Source organism: Peromyscus californicus, unplaced genomic scaffold (assembly GCF_007827085.1).
Source record: "Peromyscus californicus insignis strain IS unplaced genomic scaffold, ASM782708v3 Scaffold_21__1_contigs__length_65335640, whole genome shotgun sequence".
NCBI classification, from domain to species: Eukaryota; Metazoa; Chordata; class Mammalia; order Rodentia; family Cricetidae; genus Peromyscus; species Peromyscus californicus.
The window spans coordinates 30,278,813-30,298,343 of record NW_026294514.1 but is presented as its reverse complement, the minus strand read 5'-3'; the positions used below and the strand labels follow the sequence as shown (position 1 = coordinate 30,298,343).

General features: G+C 42.8%; 1 protein-coding gene across 2 annotated transcripts in view; it reads left to right on the top strand.

Annotated features, from left to right (window-relative positions):
* The window catches only part of Epha4 (EPH receptor A4), a 143,012-nt gene that overhangs the window by 91,185 nt on the left and 32,296 nt on the right, over positions 1-19,531 (top strand). For both annotated transcript variants that reach the window (XM_052749973.1, XM_052749974.1), the window contains exons 6-7: positions 17,890-18,014; positions 19,232-19,391. In XM_052749973.1, coding sequence (XP_052605933.1) covers positions 17,890-18,014; positions 19,232-19,391 — 285 coding nt within the window. The remainder of the gene's footprint in view (positions 1-17,889; positions 18,015-19,231; positions 19,392-19,531) is intronic.

The window sequence follows — 19,531 nt, the reverse complement described above, 5'->3', positions numbered from 1 at the left end:
ATTTGTAAGATGTTTTGATTGTGTTAAAAAAAAAAATTAACCAAAGCAATTACGATTTCAAACATGACTTGCTTCCTTCTATCACGAGTCTTTCCTCCCTGATACATTGAAATGTGTGGAAACGTGCTTCTCTCGCGAGGTTGATGTGCACAGGTTCTCTTCAGCTTTTGAAATTATTTAAATTTTTTTATTTTATTTTGTTAGGTGTGTGCATGCGTGTGTGGGGGGGGCACATAATGCCACGGACAAAGGACAACTCTGTGGAGTCAGTGTTTTCCTTCCATCTTTATATGAGTTCCAGGCATTGAAGCCCAGTCAGTCATCAGCCTTTCTCCTCCCGGAGCCATCCTGAGAGCTCCTGGTTCTCTTGAAGGTCTCCATCATTTACCACTTTGTGTCTTCGATAATCACACGCTCTGATTGTTCATGTTATCCTCTCACGGAGACGATTTCCTGTTTGCTTTGATCTCCAGGAAATCGTGTTATTTTTCCTTACCCCTACAAAATTTGAGGGGAAAGCAAGCAATAGAACTAGTGAGATCTCCCAAGGAACTCAGATTGTAAAGAAATCCCACCGAGGCTGCGCTGATAGGTTGTCTGCGCATCCTTTGTTGTTGGTCTGTAATGTTAGGAGTGCAAAAGTGGTGGCTAGTGGAGAGACCTTTGCTTGCTTGGATAATTATAAGCTTGGCCAAGCACACAACGGGCTTCAGAGAAGCCAGGCTGTGGTTTTCTCATTAACAGCTCTACTCCAGCCACAGGCTCCTGGTCCTTATGAAATGTGTATTTGAAAAACACACAGTACAATTTTTTGAAAGAAAAAAAAAGTCTCTTGATTTAAACTTAATAGCAAAAAACAATTTTATTTCCATAGAATCTTGTTGTCTGCACTGTAATTAATAAGCCTACATATTAGTTCATTATTATAATTCTAAAATCAAGTACATGAGCAATTCAATAAAATATAGCTTTTTTTTGTGGCGGGAGCCAGGATTTCTGGATTTATGTTCATGGTTGGTAATATAAGGTCTGATGAGGACAAAAACTGAAAAGCCTTCCAAAGGAATCTACTAAATTATCTAACTTCAAGGTTGATTGAGCAGCATAGACAAATGGTACTATCTACAGCGCCCAGTGGTAATTATTGTGTATGAGTGAACGTTCTCATTGTTTAGAGAGGTAAATATTTCATTCTCAGAAAATGGACGTTGCTTTTTATTTATGCAGCCAAGCCAGAGAACACTGTTTTTCTTAACTCCATTTGCTTTCCTACATAAATATACACACGTGTTCATCTTTGAGATGGGAAATCCACCCCCTTGCATGCTCTTGGCAGGCTAATTTTGCTTTCTCATTTCTCAGTGTTGTGCTTGTTACGTGGAGCTCCACTGCCAACTTGTACACTCTGGAGAAGCCATCAAGAGATCCAAAAAATAAATGCCTGCCTGAGATAGATTGAAGAGTGCAGGGTTCACATGGGTTTTTAAGGTGGGCTTCTGCACTCTCTAGGTGTCCTTCCAACCAGCACAACTAATCACTATCTCCTTGGAGTAGCCAAAGGAGACTCCAGAGTGCTGTCTGCAATTGAATATCAATGAAAAGATGCAGAGAAACTTTATCAAAGCTTCCATTAACCCCCTGCTGATATCTCTAAATAGTCAGGATTAATCCTGTTTTGAGATCTAAAGTCTGCAGGGATTAATTGGAATCCTTGCCCATGTCTTCCCAAGATGAGTCATGGTATGGCTATTCAGGAAAACATTGTATATGGTCTCAAGTAGATCTGAAAGTACTGTCTTAGGTTTGTAATTTGTTCAGAGAAGCAAGCCTTAGTGTTGGAACATTAAAAAAAAAATTTCATTAGCCTTTCCATGGTGCCTACCTGGCTCCAATGCCCTCAACACGTGAACCTTCTTTCTCCTTCTTGACTTGTGCCCAAGTACAGTGATAGTTCTCAGATATACAGTAGTGACAAAAGAAAGATAGGGCCACACATTTGTGTACTGGTCTCATGAACAAGGTGGTTTTCATTGAGAAGTGACACTCTGCTCCAGTGTATTGTTTTTGAACTTTAAGAACAAAATCCGTGTGTGTCCCAAGCCAGGTCTAGCTACCCACCCATGCTCAATAAACCAACTGAAAAGAGCCAAATTAATACTGCTAAGTAGGAAAAGGAAATGTACTCAATGTGACCTCTTTGGGAAGAGGGACAAAGAGTTCCAGCAAACTCCTGAGTCTGTCCTTAAGGTCCTGAAGCAAGATGAAGGTTTCAGTAGGGGGTCAATATCCACATCTGAGCAAGTGCAGTAAAGGGGTGGTCCCACCCACCTCTGATCATTCATTGTCTGGCCTTCAGTCCCATCCTGTAAGGTAGTCTGACAAGTTGTTAGATCTGTGTGAAGTCTCTGGCTGGCACCTTTTCGACTCCCAGCAGGAGAGTCCTTGTGTTTGTGTGGGATGGGGGTGGGGGTCCCATTTCTTTTAAAATAGTGAACTGGGGAGATAAACTTAACCACAGAGGAACATCTTCATTTCCGCCAAACCCATTACAGTATGAGGGTCTGTGTTAGTGACTGTATAGACACAGAGCAGGCAAACCACTTAAACTTAAAAATCCTTTACCTGATGGGTTCATCACTAAGCCTTACACCGTAGTTCTCTACTGAGCCATCTTTTGTTTTGTTATAATAAAACATAGGGGGCCACTTACTGAAATATAACCTCTATAAAATTTATTATGGAGAAAGTTCCAGTGCCTTGACACATTTGTGCTATTTTGCTCTCTTTCTCAAGTTGGCAGACTTGACTCAGAAAGGCAAGGAAGAGTGTACCAACTGGTTTCGTTCTGCAGTTCCCAAACGATACCATAGATGGACAAATTCCTCGGGCCGTTTGAGGCGCACTTTCAAAAGCACCTTTTTGGGTGAAAGTTGCAAAATGGATGTTTTTAAGAAGATCTCACAGGAACCTTTGGTCTGTGGCATATGCATCCAGATTTGGGAGGCAGCTTCAGTCTCTCAGTGAGAGCTAAATAAGGACCTGCCACCAGCAGGTTCCCAGGATGTAGCACACTTGGGTAAGATCCATCCATTAGAACACACGTGGAAAAGGGACAGCTCAGAATGGCTCCCTGCAGGGTTCGTGTTTGTCTGGATAAGGCAGCGCAGGCAGTAAATCTGCCATCTGTGGAATCAAATCTTTTGGTGGGAGGGTGATTAAGTGTGTATTTGGGTCGTGATAAGGTAAAGTAGATGAAAACACAGCTTCATCCATGTACCCTTAGCTAAGGCCATAGAAAGAAGCCAGGCTCTCAAATGTGCTAGTAGCAGAAGGCTTACATTAGCTTCCCCCGCTAAGGTAGCCAAGGACTATTTTTAGCTCTGAAAATTACTGGGGATCCCAGATGTTGCGAGTGTAGAATGGAGTCCTTGATTGTGTTGGAGCCCAGTGAACCTATCCTGAGTCTATAGGGTTCCTAGGACCCTCAAGCCAAAAGCAAGGCTTGAGGGAACGTCCTAGGAAGTATTTCTTCCAATTCTGGATTTGGGGCACTCCATCAACTCATTTCTTTTCACTTAAAATGGAGGGTTAGTTATCACTATAGAATGTGGTGGGTCTCTGTTGATTCATTTTTCACCAACAACAGAACCCTGAACAATGGACATTAGGAGAAGGATGTCTTCTCATGAGGGGAAAAAAGCATGGACAGAGAATTTTAAAGCCATAAATGGTGTTTACAGCTTCCATTTGAAACTTACTCCACCACAGAGAAGTCACCAAAGTGACAACCTAAGACAATGCAATCAGGAAGTCTTCACAGAATGCAAAAACGGGCTATTTGGAGGAGAAGCCCTTGAAATATAAGTGCTAATTTCTCAAAGCATATTTGAGCTAGAGCTTTTCTTTGCACAGTACATTTTTCTCTTCCTCCTCTATCTCAGAAGCCATGTACAATAACTTACTCCAGCACCCTGGAGCTGGGCTTTATGTGTTTCTTAGTGACGGTGCTGGGGGAGTATTTCTAGGTGAGATCTTGTTCTAATGAGGTTCTTCCAGCTGGATCTAGGAAATTTCACACTTGAGTAAATTGTGTTGAAAAAGAGGTTCTTGAGCAGTGTTGTGATGCACACACACCCCCATTTAAAAAAAAAATCCCAAACCGTTATGGCTTTCCTAATGCATCCTTTGTTATATTTTATGACTGCAAAAGTCATCTTGAATTCTTAAGCACAGATCTAGTTGAAGACATCTATTGGCCTTAATAACATTTTAAATTTTAATGGCTCCGTTGTTTCCGCTCAGAGCTTATACTGCATGTAGGAGTTTAAACTATCTGGCACACATAGTTCTGTTTCTGGCTGATACCCCAAATATTAAAAAAAAAAATTGTGGTTGCCAATTCCCAAGCTTAAAATCCCTTCTCATAAATGACTCTTCTGTTGCTAACCTGTAATATAGCCTTTTAAGAGAATTGTCCAAAAGATAAAGTTTCAGATGTGAGGAGGGCTGGAAGACCATTTCACGGCTGTGGTTTTTGGAGAGCGTAGCATATGGTGACCATACAGAGCAACCATTTTCAAAAGGAGCTGTTTATAATCTAATGCAAAGGTCCCTGTCTCTTTCTCCACCCACTGGTGGCTCCACACTGCCCTGTCTACCACAGCAGGAGAGACAGCGGCGTGGAAAGTGGACGCCTGCGTCACAGCTTTTGCCCCATAAATATTCAATCCCCTGTGTTTAGAACTTCCCTAGACTTCCATACTGTGGAATCAAAGAGAGGGACTAAGATTTGACATCTCGCCAGGCCATGGCGTACGCCTTTAACTCCAGGACTTGGGAGGCAGAGGCGGGCAGATCTCTTGAGTTCAAGGACAGTCTGTTCTATATAGAGTGAGTTCCAGGACAGCCAGGGCTGTTACCCAGAGAAACCCTCAGACCTTGTGTTTTCATCCATTCCGTCACTCTCTTTGTCCTTCATTTCCACGTTATTATCCAGAGTCATCATTTTTTCCGCCCCATGCTTCTGTAAGCCAAGTGACATTTGGGCTTGGAAAGCTTCCACATAGAGAAAACACTTCGATTTGCCAAGGAAAGATTCACCAGCATCTTTCCTGAGACAGTAAGGCCCTGTAATATTCTTTGTCCTACAATTTAGTGTTATACTTTATTCTTTTCCGAAGAGTGCTGTCTGAATATTCTGTCTTCAGACAATATACTTCAAATGCAATGAGAGAGAGAGAGAGAGAGAGAGAGAGAGAGAGAGAGAGAGAGAGAGAGAGAGGTGTTAAAAAAATAGAGTTTAAAAGTTTGGGTAAAGGGACTCATTCTCAGTTCAGAGTAACCCTGACTTTTGTGAGGAGCTTTTTTGATCTCTTAAAATGACCATTAGAAAGTAGGTTCTGCGTTCCAGATACATACATCATATATATGGGATGGGGAATTGGATGGCCTCGAAGATGACTAATGGGGCTCTGGACCTTGCTGCCTTTGGGTCACCTTTCTGAATGTGGACGACATCCTAAGTGATCCAAAGTGTGACCATTTGGCAGCCATGAGTGACTATGTTAATGGGATTGGTCTCAGTCCAGGTCTTTGTGGACAGGTGCTCACATCATAACTGACACTAATTGACTTCTTAGTGTTTCAACTTGGAAGACAGTGGCCCATCTCTGAGACACATTCAGTCTCCCTTGAAAGTCAAGAAAGTAAAATCACTGAGCAGGCACCCCCCAATAATTTGCAAACATTGCATATGTCTCTCATGGGCCCCATTAGACCAAGAGACAGGAAATAAGAATCTAATTTTCAAATTTTTCCAATAACTCAGAATGGCTAATGCCTCTTGTCTTTGAGCTTTTCTTTTCAATTTTCCTCTAGGGTTGCATACCATTTATGAAAATTGGTACTTTGTTTAGGGTTATTTATAACAACAGCTACAAATGATACTTGTTGATAGAAAATACAAGGTTATATTCATGTCTCGGTAAAATGAACACCAATATGAAAAGTCACATGCGACCCCTTTATCAGCCCTTTATCAGTAAATTTCAAAGCATGGTCTGGGTGTAGTGGTGTTTACAACTGCAATCCCAGCACCAAGGAAGTAGAAGGAGGAAAATCAGTGTTTCAAGGTTGTCTTCTTTCATAGCAAGCATGAGGCCAGGCTGAGCTACATGAGACCTTTTCTCAAACAAAAAAATATCAATAGAATAGAATAGAATATCAAAGAATGAAATTACAGGAGACTCAGCCAACACAGATTCTCTTGTTACAAGTACTTGAATCCAGAAGAATAAGACATCATTACTTACTTTCACTTGGGCATTGACCTGAGACTATTAATATTAGTAAGACTGACCCTGGAGATTTTCTGGGTTTATCTACTGGCCTCCTCCTCCTCCTCCTTCTTCACAGATGATTCAAATATCCCTATAGCAAATGGCAAAGCTACAACTCTTCCTGAATTAATTATCACACTTTTTAAAAAAGTCAAAATGACAACGGGGTTGATCTATTTACTGACACCGCCAGGCTCATTTGGCGAATGTTCAACGCCTTACCTCTATGGAAAGGTTTTATAGAAGAAATGGAGAGTAGCTGATAGACATGAATGAACAGGACTCTGTCGGTCAGTTTCTGGAGCAGGCTTTCAAGTTTCTCTGTGTATAAATGTGGAAATTGGAGTGCGGGAAGCAGCAGGCAAGAGCGAAGATTTACTGAGTACATCTATCACGTTGGCGTTTAGAGGTTTGGTGATTAAAACATGTTTAATTGAGGACCAGTCTAGATGCTCTGGATGTCAGGAAGCTAAATGTTGCAGTATTGTCAGGACGATTAGCAGCTGTCTGGGAAACAAAGCGAACCCGCAGCCCACCGGCCAGCTTTTCAGTTTGCAGCCTTGGAAGACGCAGGGCTCCCCAGTGGAGCTGACAGTTGACGAAATAGAGCCTTGGTGTGTAGCAGTTAATCCTTCTCTCCCCTGGCTGCTCAGTACAAGAGGTTTTCCTTACATATTCCAAATGAATGTTGGAGGGCGTCGTGGGTCACAGAGGACCTCGCTTTGACAAGGGGGTCTCTATCCAAGTCATATACAGAACAGTTGAAACACTCAATAATTCTTTAATCTAGGGAAGCCCAGCATGAACATCCCTCTCACTGGAAGCATCTAAATCGGGGAGGGGGAAGAAAAAAGAATTATGCTGTGGCCAGATTTACCGTGTTCTTATCTTAATACAGTTGTCTTGCGCGGGCAAATTTTTATAAATGACCCTCAAGTGGGAAGGCTTGTCTTCCTGTTGCCTCAAACTGGCATTCTGACTTAGCAGGAAGTACACGCATGGAGTCCTGTGGTGTTTCTATTGGCAAGTGTTGACCTATACTTGTCGGAATGCACCAACAAATCTCTTAAACATGCAGAAAGTAAAAGGAGCATTTGTGGACATACTCGATGCACGCATAAAGATCCCGGAGCAGGGAAATGCACAGGCAACCCCGTACGGACTCCCTGTGAGCTGTCATGTATGATTCTAGGACCAGCCCTGTGGTGGCGCTTCAAATAGTGTCTGTTAAAAATGACATGATAATGCAATTTTCTTCATCAACAAGAGCAGGGATCCAGGTGTGATTTCAACAGCATCGTGTTTTTATTTGTTTGTTTGTTTGTTTTGGTTTTTTCAAGGCAGGGTTTCTCTGTGTAGTTTTGGTGCCTGTCCTGGATCTTGCTCTGTAGACCAGGCTGGCCTCGAACTCACAGAGATCCACCTGGCTCTGCCTTCCGAGTGCTGGGATTAAAGGCGTGTGCCACCGCCTCCTGGCAGCACAGTGTTTTTATAGCCACTGAAACTGCACTTTGCAAAATTTGCCTCTTTCTTGACTTTTTCCCAGCCCAAGGAGGTTTACCAAGGATTTTGGATGAGTCTTTCTGACGATAATTGCAGTAATTCACTACCTGTACACTTTGACAACCTAAGTATTTGTTTTATGATCTCTTTGTCATGAAAAATATATGCATAAATATAGAAAAGCAGGCAGTATTCCAACATATAACCACTGAATTGTCTCAAAACAAACACCTGTTTGACCATCACCTGGACCAACGCACAGAACAGTAGAATATTGTAAATCTTTCAAAAACTTCTCCTGTACCTCTTACCCTTCCTAATTCCAAATACTATTATTTTTATATTATATTTGATTTTATCTTATTATGATTTTGTTTTATTTTTCTCTCAGTTCTTTGAGTTAGTTCAACATGAGGTGATTCAACATCAAAAGCTTTGGGATTTGAGTGTGAGCAGAGGAGGCTGTATCCGATGACTTGGGTGTTCAGGCAACTGCTGTTGTACATGGGAAGCCCTGTATCTGATATACAACTGACGTTGGGAAGATTGGCTTCATGGTGGTTGCTGCTGTTACTGTGGAAAGGAAGGTTAGCCTTCAAGTATACAATTTTTCACCAGTAAATGGGCATGGTGGTGCAGGCCTTCGAAGTCAGGTGGATCTCCAAGTTTGAGTCCAGCCTGGTCTACAGAGAGAGTTACAGGACAGCCAGAACTACCTTGAAGACCTGGCCCCAGCAACCATCTTTTGATAGCTTGGCCTCAGTAACAAAGTTTGTCTATTCTTCCCAAATGTTACAGCCACTGGGGAGCAAGTGTTCCCATGAGTCTGTGGGGGCATATTTCCCACTCAAACAATAACAGAAAGGAAATGCAGTGCTTTCTACAGATCGGTGGGTGAGAAGGTGAGTGCTAATGCATGGCTTTGAAATTCACCAGTTCATAGAATTACCTTGAGGCAAGTTCAACTCTTGGTCCTGTATTCTCCTCATCTATATGATGGGATAATAATAGTATCTATTTCATGAGGTAGGTATGAATTAATTCATGCCAGACATTTAGAATAAAGCATGGTCCATCACTGTTGCCTAATATGGGTTCATTGTGTCTAACTACAGTCACGTGGTGTAGAGGGAGGATCCTGTATTTGAAGTCAGACGGACTTAGGTTTTTAACTCATTTGGTAGCATTTGGCAAATTATTTCTCCTTGCTGGAATTCCTGAATTGGAAACACAAGAGTGATATACTATAGCTACTTCCAAGAGCAGTGAAGGATGGAATGGTGTTTTGTGCGTGTGTAAATGGCCTGCCGTGAAGGCAGAAGGCGCCCTTTCTTTCACTTATGCCTCTGCCCAGTTCTTACCCCCACGGGCCCGAGTCTTCCACTGTGTCAGCTGCTAATTGTACAATGGAGACTAAATTACCTCCTTTCTAAAAAAGAAAAGCTCATCCAAGGCCACCATCTTTCCCATTTCCCACGAATACAAGCTCAGCCGAATCCCTTGGCCCAGTATTTTGTCATTTTGCTGAGCCCGCTGGAAGAAGGCTCATGGCGGTGACCTGTGTCCCTGAAGAGCCTCACAGCCTCTGCCACTGGCCCTGGCTCACCTCACGGTAGCATGCTCCAGTTCCTCACAAATGAGTGCAGATCTGCCCATCATCCATAGCCAGGAAACTGGAAGGAACCTGGACACCATTCTGGCGGCTTCAGACCACAAATCAATCTTCTATTGGCCACAGGACACTACACTTCATTTGAGTTCATTGTTATGAAAATGTCTTTTTGGCTAGATGGCCCCCACTTCACTCCAACGGGCACCTGCTGTAACCCTCAATGTCCACAAGCGGGTTATTGCAATAAAACATAATTTCTTACTGAAGTCACAGTCAGTTGGTGGTGATGTGGGGAGAGTTGGCATGGGGACTCCAGGATGGGCCGAGGTTGGCATCAACCTCCAGCTGGCAGATTACAGATGAGAGAGAATGGAGAGTCACAAGGGAGATATTCATGAGTGAGTCTAGAAAATAAGTAATTACTTCAACCAAATTCCACAGCCTCAGACTCAGTCATATGATCGTCCTTGGATACAAAGAAGTCTAGGAATGCGGTTTTGACTGAGCAGCCCCATCTTTGAAACAGCTATTTGGGGAAAGGGAACTCACATCTCTGGACAGTAACGAAGGGGAGTGTGTATCACTACACCACCCACTGCAGCACACAAGCACTTTACATGAAAGTTAAGAAGAGCTTCAAGTCCCGTCACCTAAAGTTTTATTGATGGCTTTCTGTAAGAAGTTGGTGGAAAATAATTGGCTGCCCACCTCTTGGGGGGGCGGGGGAGGAGAAAACCTTACAAAGTTTTGATTCCACATTAAGCCAAAAATAAAGACTGACCGAAAGCCTCTGCAAAGTCTGAGCACTTAAATCGAAGTATTATTAGTGTTCCAAAAATCAGATTCTCCAAACTCTTGGAAGCATGGCTCAGTTGCACCCTTCGGTAAACATTCTCATGCGCTGCTTACACTGTAGTATTTGTAGAAAATGCATGCTGCCCTACCCTCAGAAAAACCACTGTCTGGAAAAGATGCAATGTTCCTATCTTTCAAAGTTTAAAATTAATCCATATGGATCCATCCATATTTAAATCTAAATAAATGTCATTTCATTGAGACTCATCTGAAGATTTGGCTGAAATTTTAGCTGTATGTTTTTTGTCAAATTGAAAAACAAAAGCTGTACCAGCTTTTGTTTTTCTGTTTCTTTTGCTTAGTTGTTTCTGTTTTTGTTTTTTTAATTTTGGATGGTTGTTGTGGTCTTTGTACAGGTCTCACACTGTAACTCAGTCTGATCTGAAACTACTAAGCTCAGGATGGCCTTGAACTTAGGGCAGTCTTCCTGCTTCAGCCCCCTGGATTACAGATTCGTGCCACCAAGCCCAGCTGCTCAGTTTCAAAACGATAATGTGCTCATGTGGTGTAGTAACTTATGACTTCAGAGCTGTGGGGAGTAGGGTAGGGTTCTTACACGGTGGGTCCTGAGGTGCTTGAGTTTTCTAATGATTTTGCTGTGAAGAAAAGCAGCAAAGCTAATCCAACTGATTGAATGTACGACAAGCATCACGTGTGTGAAGCTTTTGGCACTATGAAATACTGTAAGAAAAATAGTGTTTTTTAAAAAAACAAAAACAGAAAACCAAGTGTATAGAAAGTGCTCAGTGGTTAGTTCCTGGTGCCGTAGATATTGCTGAGTCCATGATGAGAAGTTCTTTTCTCTCCTTGAATGTGGGAGAAAGCAATTAATATTAGTACCAGAGTTCTTAGCATCTCCGAGATGCAAAACCCTTAATCACAAGGATATCATTAGTGCTCTGAAGCATTTAATTTTGATGCTTGACAGCGTTTTAAAATGCACAAACCTTTGATAAGGAGCAAATCAGAGCCATGGTGTTGAATTGAGAAAGAAAAGAGTGAACAAAACCCACCTTAAGCTCTAAGTAATTAAAGTTAAATATGCTGTTTGAACAAAGCAGAGATATTTATAAACTGGGTTTATTTTTCCTCTGAGGAAAAGACCGTTTGGATAAACATCATCTATTTAAATCTAGATTCCAGGAAAGGAGAAAGGTCCCCTTGCTGTGGCCAGATCGTCTTCCTTCCAAACAATGGCCAGTGTAGCATCGTCATCCACCTATTCAGGCTTCTAGACTTTGTAGGCTGTTTTCACTCATCCTTACCCACAGGCAGGAGACATTGCATTGTATCTGTTTATTTCCTGCCCCATCCACCACCACCATCCTGCCCCCAACACTAATAATTTGAGTCAGGAATGAAAAGCAATTGGGTAATTTTAGCTGTTTTCTCCCCCTTATTAATCCCCCAAACAGTTTTCTCATTCATAGTTCATGATGCTGGCTGGACTCAAGAAAGCAATGGTCCAGCCCAGAAGGTACATCTTTGCCTGTGTCTCTTCTCCTTGTCTCCTTTTCTCTTCCCCATCCCATTTGGGTGTCACGAGCACCAAACTGCGGCAGTAAAATGACTTGTAGGTGTTTAATGGCAAGTCATTGAGGAAGCGAATAAAAGAAAATTGCAGTATTCACATCAGTGGGGAGCGAGGAGAACTGCTGAGCTTTGAACCAAAGAAAGTTAAATTTACCATGTTCTTAGAGGGAGCCACCTCTGTGTGACATCAAAGCCCCTCCTGTCATTCTTCCTCCTGGTGAAATGTGCCACTGTTAGCATCGCGAGGGAGCCCTCTAATCTAGGCAGTTTCTGTTTATCCAAAACACACACGTGGAGACGAAACCACATGCGCCTTCTGAATGCTTTGTGGCCGGGCATCTCCAACCAGATGCATCTGCAGGTACAGAGCAAATGGAGAGTCTCAATTCTCATTTTCCCAGGGATATGTGAAATTCTGAATGCAGAATAACTGGTGTGGTGTGGTGTGTGTGTGTGTGTGTGTGTGTGTGTGTGTGTGTGTGTGTGTGTGAAATTTATTTAGGTTTTCTATTATAAAGCTCAATTCCGTCATTTTCCAAACATGACTGAATTTTCCCTTTAATCTTCTTGAGGGTTTTACTCTATTATACAGCAGTTTTACTGGTTTGCATCAGTGTGTGGAAAGATAGTCTGTTCCAAATGTCTGATGTTGGCACTCCACGTCGGACTGCAGAGGGTTCTCGATCCCTCTTGTGCCTCACTAACCTAGGGGGTGGACGTTCCCAGGGCTGTAGGGTAGCTTGTGATGACTCCTAATGCAGCTGCCTGTCTGCAGCGGTCCTTGTAGTCTTACACAATGAAATGGAATGCTGGGGACCTTCTGGATTTCGGAAGATGACCTGCGGATCTCACCTATGTCCTCACAATTAAGAAGTCAGGCAAAGTATTTGCACCCATCTTAGAGGTACAGATGAGAGACATCGAACAAACTGTCAACACCTTTGTCAGCCTGAAGAGCAATCCCCTCAAAATGTCTGGAGCAGGTGCAGTGAAGCCTGGCTTTTCTGTTAGCTTACATTTGAATGACATTTTACAGCCCGTGTGTTTGAATCAAAAGTGTTCAGGAACGTCACGTGGACCTCCGAAACGGAGGTCCCATTTATAATTAGAATTGTCATTTGCTTCGCCTCCAATTGTCAATGTCTTGGTTAAACTAAATGACAAAACCAAACCCACAAAAGGTCACAAGAGGTGGGTGCAGATGGAGAGTTTGAAGGATGACTCGTGACTGGCACTTAATATTCAGGAAACGTTTCACCGTCCACAAATAAAGTAGATCAGTTTTAACGTTTACTTCATTATTATTCACTCAAATGTATTGACCACCCACGGTCTGTGCTAGACATCCTGAATCCCAAGGATGTAGTGACAATCCAAGTAAGACCTGCCCCTAAAATAAGCATTCTAACAGCTTAAGCTTGTACTTGGTAGGCAGGTACTTCACTAACAAAGCCTTAATGTGAGAAAAGGCAAGGGACTTGCCCAAGACAGAAACTAACACATTTTACAATGAGATATATTTTTGTTTTGGTCTTTGTTTTCTCAATATTTTTTGAAAGTTAAGCATTCTACTAAACCATTTAGGTGAAAAATACTTAAGATATGTGGACTGAATGATTTTCCCATCTTTTCCTATTTTTCTTTTGTTGGAATCCTGTTTCTTCGCAGCAGGTCCGCTCTTTCCTGTCTTACTTCCTCCTCACACAAGCCTTTCCTTTTATTCTTCCTTTTCTTTGATTTTTTGAGACAGGGTCTCTTGTGGCCTAAACTAGTTCCTGGTTTTACTATATAGCAAAGTTCAACCCGAATTTCTGATTTTCCTGCATCCACCGCCCTAGTGCTAGGGTTCTAGGTGTGTTCCACCGTTCCCGATGTAAGATGTCAGAAAAAAAGTCATAGCGCTCATTCAGTTCTTCCATGGAAGGACGCTGTCCCCAAAGGTGATGGGAGTAGATCACCAAGCAAACCAGCAGGCAACTGTCACCTCCTTTTCTACATGATCTTCTTATATGAACTAAAATTCCTACAATGGTTAGAATCTCCATGTTTTGAAGTAAGTATTGGCTTGTTTTGCTTTGTTTTTAATTCTAGTTGGGTTGGGGTCTTGATGTTAATTTATTCTTCATCTATTCGCCTAGTTTTGTTGGCAGGGTACAGAGCCTTGGCACGTTAGAACACAGGACTCAAAACATTTCTAGATGGGCCAGGCATGGTGGCACATGCTTTTAATTTTAGCACTCAGGAGACAGGGGCAGGTGGATCTCTGAGTTTGAGGCTAGCCTAGTCTACAGGTTGAGTTCCAGAACAGCCTGTGCTACACAGACAAAACAAAACAAAACGAAAAGAGAAAGTGCATTTCTAAGTGGACTGGGAATAGGCAGTGTGGGTAGATACTGGTGGTGGCCTTGAAAGTGGTCCTAGGGAAGGACCCCTGGGTTGTTACAAAAGAAGGAATTGCCTTAAAATGAAGAGGAGGAGGAGGAGGAGGAGGAGGAGGAGGAGGAGGAGGAGGAGGAGGAGGAGGAAATGCCTTATTAAATCCCCCAAGTTAGTTTTTTTTCTCAACATCCTCAGTAATTCTGAGTTTGCCAAGGTCAGGATCTCAACAGTGATAGGACAGCCTCAATGTTTCTTTCATGCAGGCAAATCTCACATTTTAACAAAGTTGGGGGAGACAGTAGTGCCCAGTGAAAGCTGATAACATGGTTTCGCTTACATTTTATATTTTCATGGTTATCTGTCATTAATTGGAAATGATAATAGTGTTTAACTTATTAACGGGAAATTTTCTTCCAAGATAACAGTTTTAAATAAATAGTGTGTGTGTATTTCAGAAGAACATTGCTTATTCATGATACAAGTTGGAGGCGTGGGCAGCAAATGGGTGGTATGAGGAGACCAGTGCCTGGGAACCACTGGGCTAAGAGCAAGATTCGGGGGTTCTGTTGCCAAATACTTCATCTAGGGAAACGAGCTGCAGGCAGGCACACGTGGCGGGCTGATGGCTTCCAGATGTGGAGTTGGAGACTGTATTGGAAACAGGATAGATAAAGGCAAGGGGTGAGCCCATATGTGGCTTATGATGTGGAGGACATCCAAGTTGCCTCTTGTCCAAAGTATGGCAGTATGGCAGAGCTGAAGTTTTCTCAGGCCTGAGTTCTTCCCAGGGGAAGGACGAACGAAACTCTTCTGAGAGAGCATGGCATGTTCAAATGCCTGACTTGGGTATGTTTCCCGGAGTCACCCGGCCATGGACAACTTTTGTCACAGTGCCCATTTAAACACACCTCGAGAGCAGCTGTTCAATAAAGAATTCAAATATGACAGTCCCACCCCAGGGTACTTTTTGTGAATTAGAGTGTTTAATCCATGTTTCTGTAGATGGTACCAGAGGCATGCATCAACTCCGAACTCTCCTGACTTCCCTCGTCCGATCATTTTCCTTGTCTTTCTTTTACATTCTGTTTGTTTCTCTTTTCCCATTCCTCTCTCCTGCGTTTTATGACATCCCAGACAAGGTCCACTCTGTCCGTTTTATTTCACATCAGCACACATCAATTTTCCAAGTAGGTGTGCATTAAGAATATTCTATTAGCTAACGGGATTGTACTGTGTTGTTGACTCCCTGCTCGGGAATTTCAAACACCCAAGCTGAGCTCAGATTCCCTTTGGTGGCGGCAGGAACGCTGTTCTAACTTCAAAAATTGAAATGGATTCATTTCCCCATGCCGCAATGTCCGATGCCCTAGTCAGAGAGAAGCCGCTTTAGTTCAGCCGTGCTCTCTGAGGGCAGACAGGCAATTGTTGCCCAAAGAACCTGTCGATTTTCCAGAATCTAACCCAGACTGCTTCTGAGAGAAAGTTCATTTGATAATTTTCTGATTTGTTTCTCTCCTGCCTTTCCTCTAATGGCTTCGCTTTTCTATTTCATTTCCCAATCTCAAGCATCAGAATTTAAAGAGCCCCCTTTTATGAAGTGTATGCTAAAGTGCTCTTTTAGGGAATATATTTATTACCTGGAGTGAAATGGCTTTTCACAGCCAGGCAGCCTTCTGAGCCTGGCTACCTCTCTGCCTCTACATTTAAGAAAGTTGTTTCTTGAATTTTATAGGATAAAAGTTCCATGCCAACCAGTACAGAAAAAAAAGTCATGGTGTGTGTGTGTGTGTGTGTGTGTGTGTGTGTGTGTGTGTGTGTGTACATCTAACGAGCACATTTCCGTTTTTCATTTTCTTCAGATGTTCAGTGGCTTCCATATGTCTGCTGCATGCAGCTTTGTTCAACCAGTTGGCCATTGCTAACCTTGGCCTTGCCTTTGATGGAGACCATGTGTACTGTATGCACTGTATCTTTCAGTGGTGTTTATGCCTGAGTTCCAATCTGGAGTAGCTGAGAGAAAGAGAGAGAGAAGCATTGCGGAGGGATGTCTGAATGCATGTTTCCATCTTGCGGCATCCCTAACAGAGATGTCAGGCTGTCAGTATTTGTGTGTAGGAGACAACCTGTGCTAGATTGGCTCTGTCATGGAGACTTCCTTTTATGACTGGCCTGTCCTCTCCACTCTGCCACCGAGATACACATCCCATATGGTCAGGCGGGTCTGGTGGCTTTCCATATTCTGGTTCTGGTGATAATTTATTTTACTTACTCCTTCCCGCATTGAGAATTGGCAGTCCCGTGGGTACTGAGGGTTGTATGAGCAGGATAACATTTGTTTGTTGGAAGCCCATTTTCACATATTCCCACAGTTTGGGGGAATAAAGTGAATATGCATTCAATTTAGCAAGCCCCCTAATCTCTGGTACTTCAGGCCAGCTTTGTGAGATAAGACGAAGGATTTCATGGAAGTTTCCTCTTCTCTCTGGGGATTGGACATTGGCACTGGCCCACGTCTGTCACAGCAGAGCTGCTAACAGCTGGCTGGAGATGACAGCGCCCGCAGAGGAGAGATGCAAGCATTGGGCAACCTGATTTTATAAATCTCAAGTATGCACCCCCCACCCCACCTCCACCCCCACTTCAATAACATACCCAAAAAGACTGCTTTTATGTTTCTCTCACTGGAGAGGAAGGTTTGCCACTCAGCAGGCACAAGAACAATTTCAACTCTTGTAAAATGGTTGCATAATGTCATTTATGTCCAGAGAGACCATTGTGGCTTTATTTGTGTTCTTCATTATTTGCATGGCCATGTTTAAATGGAAAAGTCTTACTGTAATTAAGCAGTACCTTTATTTATATTGGAAAGTGTATAAATCCTTGCCTACCAGCATTCCCCACAGCAACTGTGGAAGGATGGCAAGTCCCCCTGATTGTATAAAATTAAATATCAGTAAGATGCATCAGCACTTGGGGGCGGGGTGAAAGACTTAGTTTGAAGAGAGGTCACCCTGAGGCAACTATGGTTTGTAAATGGACACCGCAGGCAGCATGCCCTCTATCCATAGCCCACCCAATAGCAAGAGTGTTTTCAGATACTAGGGAAATAACCCTGTGGACTTCTGGAGTCACTCACCAACGCTTTACTTCACAGTTGAGTGTGTGTGTGTGTGTGTGTGTGTGTGTGTGTGTGTGTGTGTGCGTGCGTGCGTGCGTGCGTGCGTGTGTGTGTGTGTATGTGTGTGTGTTGGATAGTGGTCACGGGATGATGTCAAGTATAAAAAGATATCCAGTATCCTCCTCATTTTCCATCACTTCCCCAGTTCCAAGCTTACAGATAAGTGCCAGCTATCCCCAGCTTTCTTGTGGGTGCTGGGGATTCGAACTTGGGTCCTCCTGATTGCAGAGCAAGCACTTTATCCGTTGAGCCCTGTCCTTAGCCCCCCTCACAGATGATCTTTCAAAGGCAACCCATATACAAAGCAAAGCCTGGAGAGAATGGTAATGAAAAATGCTGTGCTTGTTTGGAGAAGGGCAACGTGGCAAGGAGGGAGGCGAGTCCGTGGAACTCTCCAAAGTAAAGTGAAATCGTTCAGGGATGGTTCCTAAAACATGTTTCTTTGTAAAGTAACATCAGTTCTCCCCGCCTCTTCTCTCTCTCTCTGACAGCGCCATCATCCATCGCCTTGGTCCAGGCTAAAGAAGTCACCAGATACAGTGTGGCTCTGGCTTGGTTGGAACCAGATCGACCAAATGGAGTAATCTTAGAGTATGAAGTCAAGTATTATGAAAAGGTATTTCTTCCCTTCTCTCCCTCCCTCACTTCCTTCTTCCCCTCTTCTTCCCTTCCTCTTTCCTTCTTTCTATTCCTTCCCCTCTGTTCTTCAAGCATGAAACATTTCTAAATCATGAAACAGCAATAAATACCAAAATCAAATGCGTCTTGATTCCCATCAAGATCTGATCATGAAATGTAATGTTTGGCTCGTTACCTTGCAATATACACATTATGTTCCAATATAATTATATTTTCTTTCTAGTAAAAGAAATCAAGACCTAATCTATATACCTTCTATCATGGAGAATGACTCATAACTGCTAAAATAATGATATGTTTAAGCAGATCACTGCTGTTCAAATGAAGGTGTGGGTTTTGATGACTTTTAACAGAAACTGGGTGAGGAAAATTAGGTTCTTCAGCCCCTTATAGAAAGGCATTAATTCGGCAAATAACTTGTCTCTAAAGAGAGCTATTTGCATCCAAGCTTGTCCTGAAAATGAGCAATCTTTTTGTTTTGCTTTGTTTTCTTTTCTTTTGTTTTTCAAGACAGGGTTTCTCTGTGTAGCCCTGGCTATCCTGGAACTCACTCTGTAGACCAGGCTGGCCTTGAACTCAGAGACTCACCTGCCTCTGCCTCCTGAGTGCTGGGATTAAAAGCATTGCTTATTGGCTTCCTTAATAGAAGCGGAAAAGGGCCTGAACTGTCTGTTTGTTATCAGATTACAATATTTTTGCCATTTTCCAGACAGAAAGGGACCTTCTTAAGGGAGGCAGTATATGGAGTAGAAGGACTAGAAATGGGTGTAATGGTTTCCAGTGCACAGTTGTGTCCCGATCTACTGTACACTGAGGACCGGGAGCATGTGCACAGGGGGTGAGACTCTGAAATAAAGACCAGCTTGCTGGTTCAATTTACTAATAATAATTTTAGGGTATCAACCATCATATGATATTCTTTTCAAAATCAGATTGGTTCATCCTCAACACGGCAAAAAAAAAATTATAAATAAAAATAATCATCAGTGTCAACAGTGACCCTGGACTCTGTCTTTTTTTTTTTTTTTTTGAGTCTGTAAAAAGTGACACCAGTACTTCAACACTGCAGAGCATTTCAGGGACCATGGGGCTTAGAGAATGTATCCAGTGTCAGGTCACTGGCTTCTACCTCCTACCTAGATTCAGGCGATTCATTCTGCTGCTTCACCCATCTTACCTTCCTGCAATGTGTAGGACCAGAATGAACGAAGCTATCGCATAGTGCGGACGGCTGCTAGGAACACAGATATCAAAGGCCTGAACCCTCTGACTTCCTATGTGTTCCACGTGCGAGCCAGGACTGCCGCTGGCTATGGAGACTTCAGCGAGCCCTTGGAGGTCACTACCAATACAGGTAAAGAGACCACCCAGACACCACCCATTCCCAGATGCTTTTATTTATAGGTTGAGCCTCACCCTACTGAAATCCAAAGAGCTGTGTATAATTTTTGGCTAGGTAAAGCATTTGGCTACTGTGGACATTTCAATGAAACA